General features: G+C 54.5%; 1 protein-coding gene across 10 annotated transcripts in view; it reads left to right on the forward strand.

Moving 5' to 3' along the window:
• Positions 1–11348: 11348 nt before the first annotated feature.
• Positions 11349–26241, forward strand: part of EMSY (EMSY transcriptional repressor, BRCA2 interacting) — a 62169-nt gene continuing 47276 nt past the window's right edge. For 7 of the 10 annotated variants that reach the window (XM_043504054.1, XM_043504056.1, XM_038415610.2 and 4 more), the window contains exons 1-4: positions 11350–11496; positions 21559–21667; positions 24544–24643; positions 25218–25292. In XM_043504054.1, coding sequence (XP_043359989.1) covers positions 21598–21667; positions 24544–24643; positions 25218–25292 — 245 coding nt within the window. In that variant the 5' untranslated portion in view covers positions 11350–11496; positions 21559–21597. Of the gene's footprint in view, positions 11497–21558; positions 21668–24543; positions 24644–25217; positions 25293–26241 lie in introns of all 10 variants that reach the window. The other 3 variants (XM_043504057.1, XM_043504060.1, XM_043504058.1) reach the window with 1 other exon arrangement.

Raw genomic sequence — 26241 nt, forward strand, 5'->3', positions numbered from 1 at the left:
ATCAAGGTACCTCACTTTATTTTCATGTACTTGCTATTACTTATAGGAGGAGGATGAAGGAAAAAAGAATGAAAAACGGTGGCGGGGGGAGATCAGAGAATGTTCTTTTTCTTGGCTGGGTCCCAAGGAAGGGACCCAAAAATGAAGCTGAGCACAGGGCCCCACTAACTCTAAATCCACCACTGGGGCTGACCCCTCCCCCACAGCTCCCATGCCGCACTGCCAGGACAGGGGCTGACCCCTCCCTCACCCCAGCTCCCCGCACCACTGCCAGGAGCTGGGGCTGATACCCTCCCCACACTGCTGCCAGTGGCTGGTGCTGCCCCCTAACTCCCCCAAGCTCCATTCTAACTGGGGTTGGGGCTGACCCTCCCCAAGCCCTGCTGCCTGACACCTCGCGTCGCCACCCCTAGGGGGGTCGCACCAGACTTTTTTGGTAAACTGGGTGTCACGGAGTCCCCGGGCGATGCTCTGGAACTGCTCCCTACGAAGCCAGGCAGGACTCTGGGGAAGTCTCCTTTCTGTGAGCAGGTTTCAGAAAAGAAACCTTTGTCAGCCTTTTTGATTATGATGTCAGAGTTGTTTCTGAGGCTGTGGATGGCATTGTGTTCTGCACGGCTGAGGTTATGGGCAAGTGATCCTGAAGGACGACCCATCACTCTCACAGATCTTGGGAGACAGGCCAGTCCTTGCTTACAGACAGCCCCCCAATCTGAAGCAAATACTCACCAGCAAGCACACACCACACAACAGAACCACTAACCCAGGAACCTATCCTTGCAACAAAGCCCGTTGCCAACTGTGTCCCCATATCTATTCAGGGGACACCATCATAGGGCCTAATCACATCAGCCACACGATCAGAGGCTCATTCACCTGCACATCTACCAATGTGATATATGCCATCATGTGCCAGCAATGCCCCTCTGCCATGTACATTGGCCAAACTGGACAGTCTCTACGTAAAAGAATAAATGGACACAAATCAGACATCAAGAATTATAACGTTCAAAAACCAGTCGGAGAACACTTCAATCTCTCCGGTCACTCGATTACAGACCTGAGAGTGTCTATCCTTCAACAAAAAGAACTTCAAAAACAGACTCCAAGGAGAGACTGCTGAATTGGAATTATTTTGCAAAGTGGATACAATTAACAGGCTTGAATAGAGACTGGGAGTGGATGTGTCATTACACAAAGTAAACTATTTCCCCATGTTATTTCTCCCCCCCCACCACACCCCCCCACTGTTCCTCAGACGTTCTTGTTAACTGCTGGAAATGGCCCACCTTGATTATCACCATAAAAGATTTTCCTCCTCCCCTCCCCTTCCTGCTGGTAATAGCTCATCTTAAGTGATCACTCTCCTTACAGTGTGTATGATAAAACCCACTGTTTCATGTTCTCTATGTGTGTATATCAATCTCCCCACTGTATTTTCCACCAAATGCATACGATGAAGTGAGCTGTAGCTCACGAAAGCTTATGCTCAAATAAATTTGTTAGTCTCTAAGATGCCACAAGTACTCTTTTTCTTTCTGTGAGCAGACTGTCTTCAGGACACACAGCTCACACAGCTTCCACCTTCCTGGGTCTGACCTCGGAGCATTCAGCATCCTCTGCCCTTCCGTGTGCTTCCCACAGTGAGTCCGCCCCGGCGGGGTCTTGGGGAAGCCAGAGGGCCCTGCACCCCAACTTCACAGTCAGACGTGACTCTCAGCCAGCCAGTAAAACAGAGAGTTTATTAGATGACAGGGACATGGTCTAAAACAGAGCTTGTAGGTGCAGAGAACAGGACCCCTCAGCCGGGTCCATTTTGGGGGGCAGTGAGCCAGCAAACCACGTCTACACTTCACTCCATGTCCCCAGCCAGCCCCCAACTGACTCCCCCTCCAGCCCCTCCTCCTCTGGGCTTTGTCCCTTTTCCGGGCCAGGAGGTCACCTGATTCCTTTGTTCTCCAACCCTTTAGCTCTCACCTTGCAGGGGGGAAGGGCCCAGGCCATCAGTTGCCAGGACACAGGGTGTCGGCCATTCTCTTTGTCCAGACCCTGGCACACACCTGCCCTCTAGGGCTCTGCAACGATCATACACCCTTATCCCACCACCTAGATACTTAAGAACTGCATAGGGGAAACTGAGGCACCCTCACAATATTCAGAGGAAACATTAAGAACAGTCCCGCTTCGTCACACTGGGCATTTGTTCATTTGCTCTTGCCAGCTGATCAGTTGGCAAGAGCAAACAGGATAAATGCTCGTTTTTGTCAAAGAAGGATGGCTGGGACAGAGCTTAAAAAGGGAACTGTCCCGGCTAGACGGGGACGTATGGGCACCCTATCTCCAGGCAAATGGGTCCTGAGGGAGTCTGGCCAGGGCGGGGGCAGACCCTGCCCTGGCTAACAGTGCCACTCATGAAAGGCTGGAGTGATTCCCCACCCTGGCACTGGACCGGCCCCGGCCGCACTGCCAGCTCAGCCTGGCAGATGCCATCATCTTCTAGCAGAGTTGGTGAGTGTGGCCAGGGGGCAGGGTGTGACGGAGTGGGACTCTGGAGGTGTGGGGGGGCTGCTGGCTAGTGGGGAGTCTGTTGGGGAGGCAGTGGGGGAGGTCTGTGTGTTGGGATGCTGGGCAGTGGGGGGTCTGAGTGGGGTGCTGTGTAGTTGTGGTGGGCTGTGGGGAAGAGCACTGGGCAGTAGTGCTGCGGCTGTGTGTGAGGGGATGCTGGGCAGGAGTGGTGGTGTGCAGGCTGCTATGCATTTGCGGTGGAGGGTCTGTGGGGGGGGACTGCTGGGCATAGGGAGTCAGGGGCTGTGTGGCACAACCTGGGCCCATCCCTGAGGGGAAGGGGCATGCTGGCAGCACAGGGCTGGGCGGGCCAGTGTGTATCTGGTAACTGCTGGTTTGTATACAGTGCCCTTGTACTGGGCTGGGTGGAGCGGGGCCGGCCCCACCATGCTATGTCCCATTGTCCCTGGCTGGCTCCTTGCTTTGGGGAATGACCTCCGCACGCCATGCTCCTTTGCCCCCGTGGGGGCCCACAAATATGTTTGGCGCCGGGCCCACAAAAGGTTAATTTGGCCCTGACCATAATTTCATAGCCTTGGCTCTGCTCCAGCTAGTTTGCACTGCACTGATGGCACACAGTAGCCAGAAAACTTGTGAATGAGGCAGTTCCTTATTCCCCACCCATGAGACAATTTTCAGGTGATGCAAAGCTGCTATAATGCTTCTTGTGCCAGTCCTCCTCGCCAGTACATGACTAGCATTCTTACAGTCAAGTGATCACTGGCAGACAGAAGCCCAGACTTGTGGGGCAAAAGCCACCTTTTGCTTCCTACTGCACATTCTGAGCTACAAAGCTCAGCTCAAACACAGCCCAGGAGCTGAGTTTAGGTTTCAGTGAGAAGTAACTATCCCAGACCTTTAATTTTGTGAAGTTATATCACTTTTAACTACTAGATAGAGATTCAAAAAAAGCCTTTAAAACTTTTTTCTCCCCATCTTCAAATAACTCAAACTGGTTAGATATATTTTTGCTGAAAATTAAGAATCTGTGTATTTCCCTATAGGCAGATTCTGAATGACATTGTCCTTGCTTGATATAAGTACTTTTCAGTAGGTATGGACATGTGAAAACAGAGATTTTCTTGGAACTTTCAAAGGCGTCTATCCAAAGGGATGTAAGCATTGCAATGCTCAGTGCCACTGCACCTAACTTTTAGGCATGTAGAAAGGAACAAAACTGTAACCCACAAAGCCTGAGTTAAGTGCCTAGGTTCTTTGTACAGTGAAGAGGGAAAGACAGGCATGCTACAATGCAACAAAAGCCAGCATGTTAGGTGAGGAGCTGCCTAAGATAGCCACTGGGACTGCCAATGAGAGGACAGTGTGCTGAGCCCTACCCCTCTCCTGAAGCAAGGCACCTAATTCAGGGATGTAGGGAAGTACCTATCTCTGCTAAGTGATCCTGAGTCAGCAGTTTATGCATCCAAACTCCTTTTTGCAGGAATTAGGCAACTGCCTTGCTCCATACAAAATTGTCTGAAACACACCAAAAAAAAAAAAAAAAAAACCTACAAAAAGTGGAAACTAGGTCAAATTACAAAGGATGAACAAACAACAAGTATGTAGGGAAAAAATTAGGAAGGCCAAGGCACAAAACGAGATTAAACTAGACAAAATAATAAGAAAACATTCTACAAATACGTTAGAAGCAAGAGGAAGACCATGGCAGGGTAGGCCCATTACTCAATGAGGGGAGGAAAGCAACAGAAAATGTGGAAATGGCAAAAGTGCTAGATGACTTTTTTGTTTCAGTTTTTACCAAAAAGGTTCATAGCAATTGGATGTCTAATGTAGTGAATGCCAGTGAAAATGAGGTAGGATCAGAGGCTAAAATAGGGAAAGAACAAGTTAAAAATTACTTAGACAAGTTAGATGTCTTCAAGTTACCAGGGCCTGATGAAATACATCCTAGAATACTCAAGGAGCTGACTGAGGAGGTATCTGAGCCATTATCAATTATCTTCAACGAGTCATGGAAAATGGGAGAGATTCCAGAGGACTGGTACTATATTTGCCCTCTTCCAATCAATGAAAAGGGGAATAAGGACAACCTGGAGAATTACAGACCAATCATCTTAACTTCAGTAGCTGGAAAGATAGTGGAACAAATAATTAAGCAATCAATTTGCAAACACAAGATAATAAGGTGATAAATAACAGTCAGCATGGATATGTCAAGAACAAGTTGTGTCAAACCAACCTAATAGCTTTATTTGACAGGGCGACAAGCCTTGAGCATGGGGGTGGTGGTGATGGGTCCCCCTGGGGTGCCACCAGAAACTGAGGTACAGCTGAGCCCTTTTTCACCAATCTGGGTTCCCTCTTGCACTGTAACAAGCTGCAAAGCCCTCCAAGCTTGCACTCACACCAACATCCACAGGCAGGAATCATACCCAGCTGTGTTTAGGAATGCTCTAGTCAGCCACTCATGAACCCACCATAGAGAGGCTACAGTCAAAATACCCCCAGCTCAGGACCCCAGAGCTGGGAATCAGAGGTATCTCTTGCGCTGGGTTCAATAAACAAGAGTCAGAGTCAGGGATAGTATCAGCCTGGATTTAGGAGGCAAAAGTCAGGTTGGGATCAGAGATGGCCAGGCCTGGCCTGGCCTGGCGCCACCACAGGCCTGAAATCTGTGTGGTTGTCCGAACAAGTTCCTGGGGCAACTCTCCAAGATTAAATAGGGTCCTTGGCCAATCAGAGGGCTGCAAGGCACTGTCACTCTGGTTTTCTTGGGTGATACTTCGTGTGCTGCCTATTCTCCACAGAGCGTCCTGGGAGGAGCTCTGTATTGCCTTCTAGTAGCACTATGGGACCATTAGCTGTCCCAGGCTCTACAGACCAGTCCCTGGATCTTTACAGTATGCAGTTTTGGTTGCCCCATTTTAAAAAAAGGTAGATTAAAATCAGCAAAGGTACAGAGAAAGGCAACAAAAATGATTAGGAATATGGAATAGCTTCCATATGAGGCAAGATTAAAAAAATGGACTGTGCCGCTTAGAAAGGTGACAACTTATGGGGGACATAATAGAGATTTATAAAATCATGAATGATACAGAAAAAATGAATAGGGATGTGTTATTTACCCTTTCACAAAACACAAGAACTAGAGTCACCGGATGAAATTAATAGGCAGCAGGTTTAAAACAATCGGAAGGAAGTGCTTCTGCACACAACACACAGTCAACCTGTGGAACTTGTTGCTTGGGGACACTGTGAAGGGCTAAAGTATAGATAAAAGATTGAGATAAATTCATTGAGGATAGGTCCATCAATGGCTATTAGTCAAGATGGTCAGGGACACAACCTATGCTCTTGGTGTTCCGAAACCTTCAACTGCCAGAAACTGGGACTGGATTAAAGGATTGACCAGTCAGAATTTCCCTGTTCTGTTTGTTCCTCTGAAGCATCTAGCACTGGCTTGTTGGAAGACAGGCTACTGGGTTAGATGGACTATTGGTCTGATCCACTATGGTCATTTTTATCCCAGGTGAATGCGCTAATCTCTGGGCTCTAAATTATAAGGTGGCACTAATATCTTCCTCCTCCACCTCCTCCAGCTGGATTTTGAATGGAACCGGGTCCAGTAGTGGGCTCTGAGCTTGCCTACCTGATTGGGCACTGCGCATGAGATAGGTATTCACTGCCTATCTTCCCTTGGTTCATGGATCTTTCTGGGCTCAGGTGGGAGACTGGCGTCCGGTCACCTAGAGTGACGCTGCAGAGCAAATGCCCAGAGGCAGAAACTCTTACCCTGAAAACTTAGATGCTGAGTGAGTTTAGGCATCTACAGCGTTCAGCAGGAGTTGTGGGGATCGCAGTGAAGGCTAAAACTAGGATCTTAGGCATCTACACCCAAGACCTGGCACCTAAGTCTGGGCTTTAGGCACCTAATATCTTTGTGGGATAAGAACTAAAGTAACTAACAATAGCATTACTTTTAATGCTACATCTACGCTACATGCCACTTTTGGCAGCTCAGAGGGTATGTCATAGTGAAAAAAGCAAGCTGTGTCCACAGTGCATGGACCGTTACTGTGTGTAGCTGCAGGTGTCAGTGAAAGGCTCTGGGAGGGGGAAACTCTGAGCTTTTCCCCATTGCCTCAGTCCTTATCTGTGGCAGGGAGGACTGCAGCGGAGCCTTTCCCAGCTGCCAGAGTGCTGGAGCGTCCTGCTGTCTCCCCGCTGTTGGAACCTTTTGCTGCAGCAGGGAAAGGCTCCATCAGCTGGGAGACACCAGGACACTCCACAGTTAAAAATAGCACACTAGACAAGAAGGCATGGCTTGGGTGAGTAGAAAGCCAAGTAGGGTATATGCTTGCGTACATACCCACACCCATCAGGCATGTCTGTAGTAAGCCATGCCTCATCACGTAGACTGCTACTTAAACCCGTGCCGGGGCGCTACCCAAGTACATACCCCACCGAAAGACACGTGCAGTGTAGACGTAGGCTAAGGCTCTGGTCCTGCAATTATTCAAGTCAAGGCAAAGCTCCCACTGATTTTAGTGGTGCAGGAACAGACCTTAAGTGAACACAAAGGTTCTGATCATGCCAACACTTTTTTGCACAACCTTAACTTTAGATAGGTATGAGGAGTCCCATTGAAATCAAACAAATAATTCATGTGCATAAATTTAAACAAATGCATATTTTCAGGATTGGGACACTCATCAAGATGTAGTTATTTTTAATGCGTCTATTTCTATTCAATGAAAAGGTAGATCAATTTTTAAAGTCCTGCTTGTTTTCAAAACCTGTCAAGATGATCAGAAACATTTCTTTTTACCACAACTTGAAAAAAATATGAAAATATCTTTTGTAACAGGCTTGGGCAAAATTCTACTCCTGTTTATTAGTATGATGGCTTTCAGATGTGAATTTCTTGAAAAGAGGGAGAGTGCAGAATGTACATAGCCCATTAAAGATATTTGTTTCTAGTAATGAGGCTTTTATAGTATATGTATATTGTATAATAAAGAAGGAAAAAAACCTTATAAACCCTCTAAGTACCTTTAGTATGATTGTTCTTCTATTTTAACAATTAACAGTATAAGACTTACTCGAAATATAATGTTGTTCAAAAGGCTTTTACAGATGTGTCCACATTCCATTTATGTTTAGTAGGGACTGTTTCGGTACATATGACACTATCTCTTTATCCTTTTAAAAAACCTTTTATGAATGAAATTGTGTGTGCTTAGTTCTTAATTATGTTATCATTCTTGAGTTTTCTAGCATGTCTAAGGTCAGCATTATTTCACTTTCAGGATCTCTCTATGACTTACTAATGGTTGCAAGATAATACTTTAAATGTACTTTATGGGAAATAATCTGGCTGTCCTTCATATCTCTGAGTGAAATCTAGCCAGGTTGTTGTTTTTTAAATTATACTGTTTAAGTACAATAAATTATGCAGGCATAGCAACATTTCCTGCTATTAAAATGCAAAGCGTATTTGCAAGAGGAAATCGGAAATCATAAGAAAGCTTTTAGTAGCTTTATTGCTAATCATTATTTATCTCCCAACACAAAAAAGGGAGAAATTCTCTTCAGTGTGCAAGGAGAAAAAGGGGAGCAAGTTAAACTGAAAAGGAGTGCACCTCCAGAACTGTATCCCTTTTAAGATGTGCTCAAATGTATTGTGGCAGACAAAAATCAACAAACCCTGACATCTGTTGGTTGACCATGATTCTGGTGACACCATGAAAGCAAAAGGATATGGCATATATAAATATGGGAGAGAAGAGTTAAACTTCCAGAGTAGTTGCATAGATAGAATCATAGAAATGTAGAGCTGGAAGAAACCTCAAGAGGTCATCAAGTCTTGCCCTCTGCGCTGAGGTAGGACCAAGTAAACCTAGAACATCTCTGACAGGTGTTTATCCAACCTGTTCTTAAAAATCTGCAGTGATGGGGATTCTCCAACCTCCCTTGGAAGAATTAACTACCCATATAGTTGGAAAGTTTTTCCTAATATCTAATCTAGTTCTTCCATGCTGCAGATTAAACCTATTACTTCTTGTTTTACCTTCCATGGACGTAGAGAACAATTGATCACCATCCTCTTTATACTGGTGCTTAACATATTTGAAGACTTAACAGGTCCTCCCTTCAGTCTCCTTTTCTTGGGATTAAACATTCCCAGTTTTTTATAGTCTTTCCTCATAGGTCAGGTTTTCTAAATGCTTTGTCATTTTTTGTTGCTGACATCTGGACTCTCTTCAGTTTGTCCACACCTTTCCTAAAGTATGTGTCCAGAATTGGACACTGCACCAGTGGAGGCCTCACTAGTGCTGAGTAGAGTGGGAGAATTTCTCCCTGTGTCTTACATACAACACTCCTGTTAATATACCCCATGATTTTATCCCTTTTTGCTGCTGAATTACATTCTTGGACATCATCTTACAACATCAGCAGGAAGACAGCAGCTGCAGCTTCAGACAGAACATATTTCAGTATCTTTCTTTTTTATAAAACGATTTTTGGGGAGAAAGTGCCAAATACATTTTTTTTTACACAAATGCATTATGGAAAATCCTTGCTGTCATTGAATGAACCACAAAAGGTTGTCCTCCACCATATTCATAGGACATTTTGGGCCTGATCGTGCCAAATTGTCTCAGTGACATCAAAAATGAGGACTGGCAGCATCTGGCCCAAAGTTTGCCAGGGCAGGGTAGTGTTGGCAAAGGGAAGTGAAATTTATACCCCCCTGCACTAGCTTTGCTGAATCTAACTGAATTTATGCAACGTTTAAACCCAAATTCTTCTTTCAAATAATGTGTACAGGTGGCTCTACTTGCGTGCACTTTGGCTCTTTTCTAATACAATTTACTTCTTTTTTTCTGTCTGTAGCATTTTTCTGTAGATAATGTTGATCTTCTGGCCATTCCACCTGAGTATCTTTCCTTGCAGTATTCTGAAGCATATCAAGTGACCCTGCAGCTGCTCCTCCACGTGGCCAGCCTATAGGAAGTTACAAAGCCAAGAAAAAGTTATTTTTAAAATAAGCGTAGTAACTCTGACCTTGGCATTTGCACCTGCTGCAGCTATGGTACAGCAGCCTGGAATGCTGTTTTGGGGAAAGAAATAGCCCATGAGAGGAGCTCGGAATCTGCACCAAGGGGGTAGTTGGACACTGGTTAGAGACGAAGGTGAAAAGAGACTCTGCTGGGGTGAAAAGGAGCTTGACCAGAGGAAGTTGCATTAATGGGAGGATCATGAAGGGCCACGTGTAAGGAGTCTGGTTGCAAGGGGCACAGATCCTATGACCAGTGAGGTTAACCATTGGGATGCTGACAGAGGGAAATACAGTTTGGGTGCTTGGGGAATGGGTGTGGCTCTCCAGGTGAGGGGCTGTAGTTCACAGGTGGACCTGTTTGATAAAGATGTGGTCATCACAGGGTAAAAGCGAAGGAGCATCACAAACCAGATTAAAGTAGAAGCAGGACAACGGGGGCGAAGCTGGACTTTGTAGCCAGGGAGAGGAGGAATTGATTCCCCTAGGGTGACACAGAATGTTTTAGAAAAAACTTCTTTTATAATGATAGTAATTTATAGTTTATTTTCCTAAGCAAGTACTTTATATTATATTATTATGTATATATTATTGTTCCTGCCTAATTTCTGGGTTTTTCCTTTATAAAGTTTAAAATTATCTCCATTGTATTTGTTTGTCTCTGCCTCCCTCCGCAGTAGGCATAGCCCCTGAGGCCTGGGTCACTCCATATTCAGGATGAGGGTCTGAAAACAACATTCCTGGTTTTTAGGACCACATGGTCACTGTACTCACAACTGATAGGCACAGGGGGCCCATAGAATGGAGCATAACTGGATCTGGGGTTTTTTTTTTTTGGGGGGGAAGGAAATTTTATCTTATTTTTTTGCATAGGAGAGAGGTATGTGGAGACTTTTTGCCCATAACACTTACATGACTGAGGATGATTCAACATTCACAGCATACACATTTTATCATAAATAATGTAAATTTGTGAGACCTACCCAAAATTTCCCATGAACCTAAAACCTATTACCACGGAGATAAAGGAAAAAACATATGGCCAAAGCAGTGCTGCGAGCCCCAAATGTTCAGAAACCACACATCAGGCCCACCCAAAATCATGAGATCGACTTAAAAACCTTGAGATTTTAAAAAAAATAAGTTCAGAGTTCTTTTTATTTGCCGCTGGTTGTGGAGTTTCCCTCTTTAGCGATCAGGACTTTTTAAAAAAAAAAAAAAAAATGAAAGCGGAGGCTCATAATGACTCCAGGAGCTGGGGGTTTAAGGCAAACAAACATCACAAGACTTGTGACAGAACTAAGAGCTGGCAACGCCTTTATTCCCCTCGTACAGTCTGACAGCCTCTCAACCCGGGTACCAGGGACCCAGCCCTTCTCTCGGCTATGCAGAGGGCTCTGGGTGTGCTTCGCCCCTGGGTGCCAAGCGGAGCCCCCATGGCAATGGCGCTGGGTGCAGGGCAAATACATCGCAACTTGCTTTGCAGCCCCCTCCCTTCTCAGCCGAAACGCGAACAGGAAATCTGCCCCCTCTCGCTCCCCGTTGTGCGTTCCAAATCCGTGGGCGTGGCGGAAGGCTCCTGCCTTCGCTCCGTTGTCAAACGCAAAGGGACTACATCTCCCAGGGGGACACCGCGCGGCGCCCGCAAGCCGCCATCTTGGAAGCTGACCCGCTCCTTGTCTCGCGCAACGGCCGCGGGTACGTCGTGACGTCTGCAGCGGGCCGTGGACGGGGCGTCGATGAGGGGCAACTACAATTCCCACACTGCCCCGCGCGGCCGCGCATGCGAGCTGCGGTTTTGTCGCCATCTTGGCTGGACGGAGCTGCCTGCCGCCGCCACTAAACAAACCTGAAGCCACCCGGGCTCTGCCGCTGAGGAGCCTTTAGATGTTCCCGGAACGGCCGGGCAGGTGGGTCCCCTCCCCGCGGGAGCTGGGGGCGGGGGCGGGAGGGCGACTCCCCCCGCCGTGGGCTGGTTTGGTGCTGTGTCCACGTCAGTGAAAGGCGCAGGAGTGGGCAGCTCCCGCTCCCCCCCCCCCCACGGCCGGCAGGCGAGGGCGACGCGTCCGCTCACCGGCATGAGCGGGAGGCTCCCGTCCGGCCCCCTGGCTGAGGGAGCAGGGAGCTGTGCACCCTCCCCCCCCCATACACCCCCCCCCGGCTGAGGGAGCTGTGCACCCTCCCCCCCCACACCCCCCCCCGGCTGAGGGAGCTGTGCACCCTCCCCCCCCACACCCCCCCCGGCTGAGGGAGCTGTGCACCCTCCCCCCCCCATACACCCCCCCGGCTGAGGGAGCTGTGCACCCTCCCCCCCCCATACACCCCCCCGGCTGAGGGAGCTGTGCACCCGCCCCCCCCCATACACCCCCCCAGCTGAGGGAGCTGTGCACCCTCCCCCCTCCCCCCCACCCCCCCCCCGGCTGAGGGAGCTGTGCACCCTCCCCCCCCATACACCCCCCCGGCTGAGGGAGCTGTGCACCCCCCCCCCCCCATACACCCCCCCGGCTGAGGGAGCTGTGCACCCTCCCCCCCCATACACCCCCCCGGCTGAGGGAGCTGTGCACCCTCCCCCCCCCATACACCCCCCCGGCTGAGGGAGCTGTGCACCCTCCCCCCCCCATACACCCCCCCGGCTGAGGGAGCTGTGCACCCTCCCCCCCCCATAACACCCCCCCGGCTGAGGGAGCTGTGCACCCTCCCCCCCCCATACACCCCCCCCGGCTGAGGGAGCTGTGCACCCTCCCCCCCCCTACACCCCCCCCGGCTGAGGGAGCTGTGCACCCTCCCCCCCATACACCCCCCCGGCTGAGGGAGCTGTGCACCCTCCCCCCCCACACCCCCCCCCGGCTGAGGGAGCTGTGCACCCTCCCCCCCCACACCCCCCCCGGCTGAGGGAGCTGTGCACCCTCCCCCCCCACACCCCCCCCGGCTGAGGGAGCTGTGCACCCTCCCCCCCCCATACACCCCCCCGGCTGAGGGAGCTGTGCACCCTCCCCCCCCCATACACCCCCCCGGCTGAGGGAGCTGTGCACCCTCCCCCCCCACACCCCCCCCCGGCTGAGGGAGCTGTGCACCCTCCCCCCCCCATACACCCCCCCGGCTGAGGGAGCTGTGCACCCTCCCCCCCCCATACACCCCCCCGGCTGAGGGAGCTGTGCACCCTCCCCCCCCATACACCCCCCCGGCTGAGGGAGCTGTGCACCCTCCCCCCCCCCCCCCCACCCCCCCCCCGGCTGAGGGAGCTGTGCACCCTCCCCCCCCATACACCCCCCCGGCTGAGGGAGCTGTGCACCCTCCCCCCCCATACACCCCCCGGCTGAGGGAGCTGTGCACCCTCCCCCCCCATACACCCCCCCGGCTGAGGGAGCTGTGCACCCTCCCCCCCCACACACCCCCCCCGGCTGAGGGAGCTGTGCACCCTCCCCCCCCCATACACCCCCCCCCGGCTGAGGGAGCTGTGCACCCTCCCCCCCATACACCCCCCCGGCTGAGGGAGCTGTGCACCCTCCCCCCCATACACCCCCCCGGCTGAGGGAGCTGTGCACCCTCCCCCCCATACACCCCCCCGGCTGAGGGAGCTGTGCACCCTCCCCCCCCACACCCCCCCCCGGCTGAGGGAGCTGTGCACCCTCCCCCCCCACACACCCCCCTGCTGAGGGAGCTGTGCACCCTCCCCCCCCACACCCCCCCGGCTGAGGGAGCTGTGCACCCTCCCCCCCCACACCCCCCCCGGCTGAGGGAGCTGTGCACCCTCCCCCCCCACACCCCCCCCCGGCTGAGGGAGCTGTGCACCCTCCCCCCCCACACCCCCCCCCGGCTGAGGGAGCTGTGCACCCTCCCCCCCCCATACACCCCCCCGGCTGAGGGAGCTGTGCACCCTCCCCCCCCCATACACCCCCCCGGCTGAGGGAGCTGTGCACCCTCCCCCCCCCATACACCCCCCCGGCTGAGGGAGCTGTGCACCCTCCCCCCCCATACACCCCCCCAGCTGAGGGAGCTGTGCACCCTCCCCCCCTCCCCCCCACCCCCCCCCGGCTGAGGGAGCTGTGCACCCTCCCCCCCCCATACACCCCCCCCGGCTGAGGGAGCTGTGCACCCTCCCCCCCCCATACACCCCCCCGGCTGAGGGGAGCTGTGCACCCTCCCCCCCCCATACACCCCCCCGTCTGAGGGAGCTGTGCACCCTCCCCCCCCCATACACCCCCCCGGCTGAGGGAGCTGTGCACCCTCCCCCCCCCATACACCCCCCCGGCTGAGGGAGCTGTGCACCCTCCCCCCCCCATACACCCCCCCCGGCTGAGGAGCTGTGCACCCTCCCCCCCCATACACCCCCCCCGGCTGAGGGAGCTGTGCACCCTCCCCCCCATACACCCTCCCCCCCATACACCCCCCCGGCTGAGGGAGCTGTGCACCCTCCCCCCCCACACCCCCCCCGGCTGAGGGAGCTGTGCACCCTCCCCCCCCACACCCCCCCCGGCTGAGGGAGCTGTGCACCCTCCCCCCCCACACCCCCCCCGGCTGAGGGAGCTGTGCACCCTCCCCCCCCCATACACCCCCCCCGGCTGAGGGAGCTGTGCACCCTCCCCCCCCACACCCCCCCCCGGCTGAGGGAGCTGTGCACCCTCCCCCCCCACACCCCCCCCCGGCTGAGGAGCTGTGCACCCTCCCCCCCCCATACACCCCCCCGGCTGAGGGAGCTGTGCACCCTCCCCCCCCCATACACCCCCCCGGCTGAGGGAGCTGTGCACCCTCCCCCCCCATACACCCCCCCGGCTGAGGGAGCTGTGCACCCTCCCCCCCTCCCCCCCACCCCCCCCCCGGCTGAGGGAGCTGTGCACCCTCCCCCCCCATACACCCCCCCCGGCTGAGGGAGCTGTGCACCCTCCCCCCCCATACACCCCCCCCGGCTGAGGGAGCTGTGCACCCTCCCCCCCCCATACACCCCCCCCGGCTGAGGGAGCTGTGCACCCTCCCCCCCCCATACACCCCCCCCGGCTGAGGAGCTGTGCACCCTCCCCCCCATACACCCCCCCGGCTGAGGGAGCTGTGCACCCTCCCCCCCCACACCCCCCCCCGGCTGAGGGAGCTGTGCACCCTCCCCCCCCATACACCCCCCCGGCTGAGGGAGCTGTGCACCCTCCCCCCCCCATACACCCCCCCGGCTGAGGGAGCTGTGCACCCTCCCCCCCCCATACACCCCCCCAGCTGAGGGAGCTGTGCACCCTCCCCCCCTCCCCCCCACCCCCCCCCCGGCTGAGGGAGCTGTGCACCCTCCCCCCCATACACCCCCCCGGCTGAGGGAGCTGTGCACCCTCCCCCCCCCATACACCCCCCCGGCTGAGGGAGCTGTGCACCCTCCCCCCCCCATACACCCCCCCGCTGAGGGAGCTGTGCACCCTCCCCCCCCCCATACACCCCCCCGGCTGAGGGAGCTGTGCACCCTCCCCCCCCCATACACCCCCCCGGCTGAGGGAGCTGTGCACCCTCCCCCCCCCATACACCCCCCCCGGCTGAGGGAGCTGTGCACCCTCCCCCCCCATACACCCCCCCCGGCTGAGGGAGCTGTGCACCCTCCCCCCCATACACCCCCCCGGCTGAGGGAGCTGTGCACCCTCCCCCCCACACCCCCCCCGGCTGAGGGAGCTGTGCACCCTCCCCCCCCACACCCCCCCCGGCTGAGGGAGCTGTGCACCCTCCCCCCCCACACCCCCCCCGGCTGAGGGAGCTGTGCACCCTCCCCCCCCCATACACCCCCCCGGCTGAGGGAGCTGTGCACCCTCCCCCCCCCATACACCCCCCCGGCTGAGGGAGCTGTGCACCCTCCCCCCCCACACCCCCCCCCGGCTGAGGGAGCTGTGCACCCTCCCCCACCCCATACACCCCCCCGGCTGAGGGAGCTGTGCACCCTCCCCCCCCCCATACACCCCCCCGGCTGAGGGACTGTGCACCCTCCCCCCCCATACACCCCCCGGCTGAGGGAGCTGTGCACCCTCCCCCCCTCCCCCCCACCCCCCCCCGGCTGAGGGAGCTGTGCACCCTCCCCCCCCATACACCCCCCCGGCTGAGGGAGCTGTGCACCCCTCCCCCCCCCATACACCCCCCCGGCTGAGGGAGCTGTGCACCCTCCCCCCCCCATACACCCCCCCGGCTGAGGGAGCTGTGCCCCTCCCCCCTACCCCCCATACACCCCCCCCGGCTGAGGGAGCTGTGCACCCTCCCCCCCATACACCCCCCCCGGCTGAGGGAGCTGTGCACCCTCCCCCCCATACACCCCCCCGCTGAGGGAGCTGTGCACCCTCCCCCCCATACACCCCCCGGCTGAGGGAGCTGTGCACCCTCCCCCCCATACACCCCCCCGGCTGAGGGAGCTGTGCACCCTCCCCCCCCACACACCCCCCCCGCTGAGGGACTGTGCACCCTCCCCCCCCACACCCCCCCCCGGCTGAGGGAGCTGTGCACCCTCCCCCCCCACCCCCCCCCCGGCTGAGGGAGCTGTGCACCCTCCCCCCCCCCCCCCCCCCCCCGGCTGAGGGAGCTGTGCACCCTCCCCCCCCACACCCCCCCCCGGCTGAGGGAGCTGTGCACCCTCCCCCCCACACCCCCCCGGCTGAGGGAGCTGTGCACCCTCCCCCCCCCATACACCCCCCCGCTGAGGGACTGTGCACCCTCCCCCCCCCATACACCCCCCCGGCTGAGGGAGCTGTGCACCCTCCCCCCCCCATACACCCCCCCAGCTGAGGGAGCTGTGCACCCTCCCCCCCCCCCCCACACCCCCCCAGCTGAGGGAGCTGTGCCCCGCCCCCCCCATACCCCCCCCTGCTGAGGGAGCTGTGCACCCTCCCCCCCCCATACACCCCCCGGCTGAGGGAGCTGTGCACCCTCCCCCCCCATACACCCCCCCGGCTGAGGGAGCTGTGCACCCTCCCCCCCCATACACCCCCCCGGCTGAGGGAGCTGTGCACCCTCCCCCCCCCATACACCCCCCCGGCTGAGGGAGCTGTGCACCCTCCCCCCCCATACACCCCCCCGGCTGAGGGAGCTGTGCACCCTCCCCCCCCATACACCCCCCCCGGCTGAGGGAGCTGTGCACCCTCCCCCCCCATACACCCCCCCCGGCTGAGGGAGCTGTGCACCCTCCCCCCCATACACCCTCCCCCCATACACCCCCCCGGCTGAGGGAGCTGTGCACCCTCCCCCCCCACACCCCCCCCCGGCTGAGGGAGCTGTGCACCCTCCCCCCCCACACCCCCCCCGGCTGAGGGAGCTGTGCACCCTCCCCCCCCCATACACCCCCCCGGCTGAGGGAGCTGTGCACCCTCCCCCCCCACACCCCCCCCCGCTGAGGGAGCTGTGCACCCTCCCCCCCCCCATACACCCCCCCGGCTGAGGGAGCTGTGCACCCTCCCCCCCCATACACCCCCCCGGCTGAGGGAGCTGTGCACCCTCCCCCCCCATACACCCCCCCGGCTGAGGGAGCTGTGCACCCTCCCCCCCTCCCCCCCACCCCCCCCCCGGCTGAGGGAGCTGTGCACCCTCCCCCCCCCATACACCCCCCCGGCTGAGGGAGCTGTGCACCCTCCCCCCCCCATACACCCCCCCGGCTGAGGGAGCTGTGCACCCTCCCCCCCCCATACACCCCCCCCGCTGAGGGAGCTGTGCACCCTCCCCCCCCATACACCCCCCCCGGCTGAGGGAGCTGTGCACCCTCCCCCCCCCATACACCCCCCCGGCTGAGGGAGCTGTGCACCCTCCCCCCCATACACCCCCCCGGCTGAGGGAGCTGTGCACCCTCCCCCCCCACACCCCCCCCGGCTGAGGGAGCTGTGCACCCTCCCCCCCACACCCCCCCCGGCTGAGGGAGCTGTGCACCCTCCCCCCCCCCATACACCCCCCCGCTGAGGGAGCTGTGCACCCTCCCCCCCCACACCCCCCCCCGGCTGAGGGAGCTGTGCACCCTCCCCCCCCACACACCCCCCCGGCTGAGGGAGCTGTGCACCCTCCCCCCCCCATACACCCCCCCCGGCTGAGGGAGCTGTGCACCCTCCCCCCCCCATACACCCCCCCCGGCTGAGGGGAGCTGTGCACCCTCCCCCCCCATACACCCCCCCGGCTGAGGGAGCTGTGCACCCTCCCCCCCCCATACACCCCCCCGCTGAGGGAGCTGTGCACCCTCCCCCCCCCATACACCCCCCCGGCTGAGGGAGCTGTGCACCCTCCCCCCCCATACACCCCCCCGGCTGATGGAGCTGTGCACCCTCCCCCCCCACCCCCCCCGGCTGAGGGAGCTGTGCACCCTCCCCCCCCACCCCCCCCCGGCTGAGGGAGCTGTGCACCCTCCCCCCCCCATACCCCCCCCCGGCTGAGGGAGCTGTGCACCCTCCCCCCCCCCATACACCCCCCCGGCTGAGGGAGCTGTGCACCCTCCCCCCCCCATACACCCCCCCGGCTGAGGAGCTGTGCACCCTCCCCCCCCCCATAACACCCACCCCCCGGCTGAGGGAGCTGTGCACCCTCCCCCCCCCCATAGGACAACCCCCCCCCCGGCTGAGGGAGCTGTGCACCCCCCCCCCCACCTCCCCCCCCCGGCTGAGGGAGCTGTTGCACCCTCCCCCCCCCATACCCCCCCCCGGCTGAGGGAGCTTGCACCCTCCCCCCCCCACACCCCCCCCCCGGCTGAGGGAGCTGTGCACCCTCCCCCCCCACACACCCAACCCCGGCTCTGGCTGAGGGAGCTGTGCACCCTCCCCCCCCCCACCCCCCCCCCGGCTGAGGGAGCTGTGCACCCTCCCACCCCACAACCCCCCCCCCCGGCTGAGGGAGCTGTGCACCCTCCCCCCCCACACCCCCCCCGGCTGAGGGAGCTGTGCACCCCGTCCCCCCCACACCCCCCCGGCTGAGGAGCTGTGCACCCTCCCCCCCATACACCCCCCCGGCTGAGGGAGCTGTGCCCCCCACCCCGGCTGAGGAGCTGTGCACCCTCCCCCCCATACACCCCCCCGGGCTGAGGGAGCTGTGCACCCTCCCCCCCCCACCCCCCCCCGGCTGAGGGGAGCTGTGCACCCTCCCCCCACACACACCCCCCCCGGCTGAGGGAGCTGTGCACCCTCCCCCCCACACACACCCCCCCCGGCTGAGGGAGCTGTGCACCCTCCCCCCCACAGCACACCCCCCCCCGGCTGAGGGAGCTGTGCACCCTCCCCCCCACACACACCCCCCCGGCTGAGGGAGCTGTGCACCCTCCCTCCCACACACACCCCCCCGGCTGAGGGAGCTGTGCACCCTCCCCCCCCCCGGCTGAGGGAGCTGTGCACCCCCCCCCCCCCCGGCTGAGGGAGCTGTGCACCCTCCCCCCCCCCGGCTGAGGGAGCTGTGCACCCTCCCCCCCCCACACACCCCCCCCGCTCTGGCTGAGGGAGCTGTGCACCCTCCCCCCCCACACACCCCCCCCGGCTCTGGCTGAGGGAGCTGTGCACCCTCCCCCCCCACACACCCCCCCCGGCTCTGGCTGAGGGAGCTGTGCACCCTCCCCCCCCCACACACCCCCCCCGGCTCTGGCTGAGGGAGCTGTGCACCCTCCCCCCCCCACACACCCCCCCCGGCTCTGGCTGAGGGAGCTGTGCACCCTCCCCCCCCCACACACCCCCCCCGGCTCTGGCTGAGGGAGCTGTGCACCCTCCCCCCCCCACACACCCCCCCCGGCTCTGGCTGAGGGAGCTGTGCACCCTCCCCCCCCCCACACACCCCCCCGGCTCTGGCTGAGGGAGCTGTGCACCCTCCCCCCCACACACAACCCCCCGGCTCTGGCTGAGGGAGCTGTGCACCCTCCCCCCCCCCCACACACCCCCCCGGCTCTGGCTGAGGGAGCTGTGCACCCTCCCCCCCCCCCCACACACCCCCCCGGCTCTGGCTGAGGGAGCTGTGCACCCTCCCCCCCACACACACCCCCCCGGCTCTGGCTGAGGGAGCTGTGCACCCTCCCCCCCACACACACCCCCCCGGCTCTGGCTGAGGGAGCTGTGCACCCTCCCCCCCCCCACACACACCCCCGGCTCTGGCTGAGGGAGCTGTGCACCCTCCCCCCCCCCCACACACCCCCCCGGCTCTGGCTGAGGGAGCTGTGCACCCTCCCCCCCACACACACCCCCCCGGCTCTGGCTGAGGGAGCTGTGCACCCTCCCCCCCACCCACACCCCCCCGGCTCTGGCTGAGGGAGCTGTGCACCCTCCCCCCCACACACACCCCCCCGGCTCTGGCTGAGGGAGCTGTGCACCCTCCCCCACACACACCCCCCCGGCTCTGGCTGAGGGAGCTGTGCACCCTCCCCCCCCCCACACACGCACCCCTGGCTGCGGCTGAGGGAGCTGTGCACCCTCCCCCCCCACACACCCCTGGCTGCGGCTGAGGGAGCTGTGCACCCTCCCCCTTCACCACACTCACCCCTGGCTATGCCTGAGGGAGCTGTGCACCCCCGCACACACAGAGCACCCCCCGGCTATGCCTGAGGGAGCTGTGCACCCCCACACACACAGAGCATCCCCCAGCCAGCTGATTGAAGAGGAGGCGATAGTGTATCTCCACCCCTCCTCCCCGTGGGACCTGTGTGCTCCACCCCTCCCCCACTCAGCCTGCCCCCCTCGGGCTGAGGAAAGCGGGAGTAGCTCTGTCAGCTGGGGGTTGAAGGAGCTTTTCCTGTCCCTTCCCCCAGTTTATGGAGGCTAGAAGAGGCATTTCACTTCCTCTATCTTGGGGGGTTGTATTGGGGGTCACTAAACTCCTGCCCACCCCTTGACCATCATGTCTTGTTGTTTGTGTATGGGATCATTTGTTTTCACTAAGGCCAGGACAATTACAGGGTAGTGATAATAGGCACGATGAATTTGGGAGTAGGGGTAGGTGCATCCTGGTTCTGCTGTCACAGTTTCCTGTGCGTGCTCCGCGAGATCATCTTGGGCAAAGTGTATGATGCGATCGATGCTTTGTTTTTGTTCATGTTGCTAAACACAGAATCGTAATCATTGCTCTGTGGCGCTTCAATCTAACGGCCCAAGTGCAGTACAAGTATTATCATGGTCTTGCACAAGTCTATTAACCTGTCTGCCTCTGGCGAGTAATTTTTTTTTAGTGGGTGGATAAAATCATTTTAATGAGTGTGGTTTTCATCATTGTCAGGATGTGGTTGGACAAGTTAGATACTGTGCCTGTATTTTGCCTGGACAAGTACATTTTCATGATGTTTTTGCCAGTGTGCAACATAACAGACAAATGCCAAATACAGTCCCATGGATTGTAGAGTCACTGTAGCTGGAAGACTTCCTATAATAGATGCTCTGTGCATAAGGAGAGGGAGGGGACTTTTACATCAATTCAGAGATAGTTGCAGATAAAAGAGAGAGCATGGCATGAAAGAAGGTCTGAGAAAGATATAGGCAGCTGTTGGGAGAGAGGCTAGGATGACCCTCAGGTGTATCTACACTAAAGAGACTATACTAGCATAGCTACTCTGGTAGAGCCATAGTGGCATAATCCCACAATGTAGATGCAACCTACACTGACAGAAGAGGTTTTTCTGTCAGTGTAAGAACATCACTTCTCTGAACATTAGCTCCCTCAGTAGAAGCACTCTTCCATCGATATAGCTTTGTCTGCATGGGGGTTATGTTGGCATAGCTCCAGTGCTCAGCGGTGTGGTTTATTCACACCTCTAACTGGCGTAGCTATCCAGTATAATTTTCAAGTATAGACCTAGCCTGAGGAAATGGCTATAGGAAGTCAATGTCTGGAGTGAAGTTGCAGAATTCTTTTATAGTGATGGCAAGCCTTTTGCAGGGGTTCAGGCAGGGGAATATGTGGATGGAAAGGAAGATGACCTTGGTGAAGTTCTGAGCAGGCTGGAGGAGGGGAGAGGTTTCACTAATCAAATTCTAAGATGTAGAGCATGGACTTTTACTTATAGTATTTGTTTTCTTTTTCAGGGAGGTTGAGCTCTGTGGGAGCACAAACACAGGGAAAGAATGCCTGTTGTGTGGCCAACCCTTCTGGATCTCAGCAGGGATGAATGCAAGAGGATTCTTCGCAAACTGGGTACAATTTGTGGCTCTCTGCTTCCTCCATCCCCCTGGCTGCTGGGACTTTGTGTATCTATCTCTGTTTAAAGAATTGCCAGCCCACTGTCTTCATTAAACACTTTCATATGTTTGCAATCAACTTATAAGATACAGAAAGTGATCAGTAGGTGTCAGTGTTTTCACAGCTCTTGCTTTGATAGTATTTGGTTGTGGTGGATGCTCTTTATGGAGTCAATGAATAGAGCTGGTTTTAAACCTAATTTCATAGAATCATTTTGGTTGGATGGTACCTACGCTGCAAATCATGATGTTTTCATGTACATTAATGTGTAATAGGAGACATTTCTGTCAAAAGTGAGTAACTCCTCAGTTTGCTATGTCTGATTAATTTCCTACCTACTTTTTTGGTTTTATATAGAGAAAACATATGAAGGTCAAAACGAATCTTGCAATGCTACCTATGTTTAGTTGTCACAGTGTTTTGAGTTACATCAGTAAAACTACTGTAATGCAGATTCTTAATGAAAGACGATGTCCCACAATACAATATTTCCAGTCTCCAATTACAGAAGGACAGGAACTGGCTGGGAGAGGTGAAAACAATCTCCTCAATTAGTTTAATGGTCATAACAATAGGAGCCTATTGAATTGCTGTAGCCATGCATCGAATTCTGGATGCTTTGCCCAAATGAAAAGGGCTATCTGTAAGAAGGTTTCTGGGTGTTATATCCATAATAGCATGCATACGTAGTAAGGCAATTATACTTAATAGTTTTTAATAGCATTTTAATATTGGAAAAAGAAAAATCTTAGTTTTCTTTTTAGACTTTCATTTAGGCAACATAATCTAGTGGTTGAACACAGTAGAGGGAGTCGAGATTTGATATTTGAGACTTTTCTACTGACTTCCTATGTAACCTTGGGCAAATCACTTAACCCCTCTGGGCTTTATTTTACCCATCTATAAAAAAAGTGAAGTACTCTACTACATACCTTGCATCAGAGGCATGAAGGTTAATGTTGTAAAGTTCTTTGAGGTCCTCAGATTATGCTATAAAACTATTATTATTAGAGAGAAAAAGGGGTGAAACTATTTTCTCTCATCTTGCTCGGTTATCTTGGGGAGGGGTTCTGTTTTTAAGAGACAGCACGTTGAGTATAGAATCTGAACCATTATTTTTATTATTTAAAAATGTATTACTTGTATTGTGGTAGCACCTAGAGGCCCTAACTGAGATTGCAAGTATACAAACAGAGACAGAGGCTTATGCTATCCGAAAGAACTTTGTCTAAATAGAAAAGGGAGGGGAAATGGAAGCACAGAGAGGTGAAGAGACTTTCCCTGTAGCAAGGTCACAAAGCAGGTCAGTGGTAGAGCAATGCATATAGCCCATGTTTCCTGACTTCCAGTCCAGTGCTCTATCCATTAGACCACTCTACAAGGCTCAGATACTCCATAGTAAATTAAATGCCATAGCAGATTTTAGAAAAATGTGTCAATACTTAAATCATACCTTAGTGTGATATCTAGCACTGCCCTGAGACCTTTGCAGTACATAGCTGAGGAAGCATGAAATATGGGATGACGTGGCAGCCTTAAATTTGAATTTTCTTGTTTTCATTTGTTTGTTAAACCTAATTTTATACATTATTTTGGCCATTTAACTGGATTTCGCTTGACTGAACAGAGACGGCACCGGTTACAATTTGTCTGTACTACTTAGGGATAGGAGTGAGGAAGGTGGTGATATAAGAATGGCCATACTGGGTCAGACCAAAGGTCCATCCTCTCTTCCAACAGTGGCCATGATATTTTCTGTCTTCTTATCTATCCCTTTCTTAATGATTCCCAACGTTCTGTTCGCTTTTTTGACTGCTGCTGCACATTGAGTGGATGTTTTCAGAGAACTCTCCACAATGACTCCAAAATCTTTCTTGAGTGGTAACAGCTAATTTAGACCCCATCATTTTATATGTATAGTTGGGATTATGTTTTCGAGTGTGCATTACTTTACATCTGTCCTGTGATCTTCACTGTCTGCTATAATGCTAAAACATACATTTCAAGGTCTTAATATACTGGCTCTCCATTAAAAATACAACAACCTTAACTCAGACATCGAGTGATTACTGAGTAAAGTAACTTCATAGTCTAAGCGCAGAAAAATGCTGTAGTATCTCTCATATTACTGTGTGGTACCTTAGCAAATGTTGACTTTGAAAACAACAGTTGGGTTGGTATATAAAATGCTTTATTATCTAAGCCTTAAATACTTAAGCAGTTATTGTCTGCCCAATGTCCTGGTTTGGGGGTTATGGCTGACCAAAGTGTGTCTTCTCTGTTTTCCCCTAGGTTTCGTCAGAACTGGGTTGGGTGTAGGAATTGTTTTGGGCATGGTTCTCTGGTTGTGTAAATTGGATCCACTGGACTCACTTGCTGACAGCTTTTGAAAACAATGCAAGTCTTGCTTATTTTAGAAGCTATTATCTGACTGCTATCTGTGCACTAGTCGGTCTTTTTTTATTACTGTTTCTGTCCCTATTAATACTTATTTTTATGTTAACTGGGATTTGATTTTGTTAGTTTGTCTAGCTATGTATAGTGTGGAAAGGGTTTAGATTGCTAATTTAAAACAAGGTTTTCAGTCACACTTTCTTTTGTGAAATGTTCAATAACTAGAACACTAAGTCATTCACTCGATGTCTGAGTAAGGTTGTTGTATTTTTATGCAGAGCCAGTATATTAAGACCTTGAAATTTATGTTTTAGCATCTTAGCAGACAGTGAAGATCAAAAGACAGATGTAAATCTATTGAATTTAAACCCATGATTTTATTTTTCCCTTTTTGCTGTTAATGGTTAAGAGCTAATCATATTTCTATATTTCCTCAGAACTGGAGGCATATGCTGGAGTTATCAGTGCCTTGCGTGCACAGGGGGACCTTACCAAGGAAAAGAAAGACCTTCTTGGAGAACTCTCCAAAGTGCTTAGGTAAACCTCACACTACTTATGGTAAATGTGGTGAGTGTATAATTGGTTTATGGCCTGTTTTCTTTTAAAAGCATTAAAAGAAAATGCACGTACTTCCTACCAGAGGCATCTTCAGCTCTTAAAATGTATTCATAATCAGAAAAAAGACTCCACAAACAATATAGCGGAGATTCCATATTTATTTTGAACCCATATTTATTTTCCTTTCAATGATTCCTGGTCGCATTTGCTTAACTTGCAAATGAAATTTTTTTCCTCACTTCCATCCTTGTAAGATTGGAACCCAGAATTGGAAATCCTGCCATGTAGCCACTAATGTAATCTCTAGTAACTATGGTGAAATCCTTTCTATTCTCTAGGCCAGAGAATTATTTTTTACTTCTGAATAATAAAACACTTCATTTTCACTCTCACAGGGGAGAGAAGCAAGTGGCAATCTCTAAAATGTAAATGCTGACCCCTCCATCCACCAGAGTGAAGCTGTTTCTAATGTTTTCATTTTTGCTAACAGGATCAGATAAATATATTTGTCTTTCCATATCTAAAATATATTGGCTGCTTTCTTTTTTGACAGCATTTCCACTGAGCGCCACCGTGCTGAAGTTCGGAGAGCCGTGAATGATGAACGGCTAACAACTATTGCACATAAGTAAGCTTTTACTCATACTGAACATGACTTCCATAAATTAGCGCATAGTCTTCGCATTGGGCAGTCCTTTATCTTTTAAACTAAATACTAGAGATTTTAAACCACTAGCAACCTTGAAGGAATAACGCAGCTGACAATTGTAGTAGTTCATGTAACTATGCCCTCAGCGGATGCAGATCTGTAGTATGTACTACAGGAAAATGTGTGGAAGTTGTTGAAATCTGCGGTTAACGAGTCAGTGTTTTGTTCATTAAGGTAGTGCTTAGGAGTCAGCTAAAAATGCGGCCCTATTGTGTCATATATAAACATAATATAAGAGAGAGTTCCTGACTTGAAGAGCTTACAGTCTAAATAGAGAAGACAAACAGAAAGTAGGGAAACTGATAATGTATATGGGGAGAGAACAATGTAATGGCTGCAAACTTCATGTTTTGCCATGATTTTAGTTTTGTTTAAATTCTTTTGATTGGGTTACGTTAGGAGGGGATTAGCTAAATGGAAGGATAAAGGATCTTTGGTGACCTTGAGGGTGGGGGTCAGAGAGGGTGGAGCAAACAGCCAGTCAGCACTGGGGAAAATGTTTGGAGTGAAAATTTCAGAGAGCAGTGTGACAACATCACTGTCCATTGCTCCCTGCTTGAAGTGCCCTATGCAGCTGCTGTGGCAGCGTCAGTTTTGGCTGGCTCCTCCCTCTGTTTTCTTTCCCAAAGCCCACAGTTGCTGTGGAGAAGGGGATGCCTCCTGGGTCTTAGTTCCCTAAGCGTGGGGAGTGGTATCAGTTCTGGGTTCTGGAGGGAAGGGTGGCCTGGCTGGGCCATATTTATCCCCCAGTTCAGCAGGACATGGTTGAACTGCTTTCTGCAACTGTTGTGCCAGTTTCTGGGGGAGAAAACTGGTGCTCACTTATCTTTAAATGAGATGCTTAGTACTCTTAGTATCTAAAAGTAGT

Source organism: Dermochelys coriacea, chromosome 1 (genome assembly GCF_009764565.3).
Source record: "Dermochelys coriacea isolate rDerCor1 chromosome 1, rDerCor1.pri.v4, whole genome shotgun sequence".
NCBI lineage: Eukaryota > Metazoa > Chordata > Testudines > Dermochelyidae > Dermochelys > Dermochelys coriacea.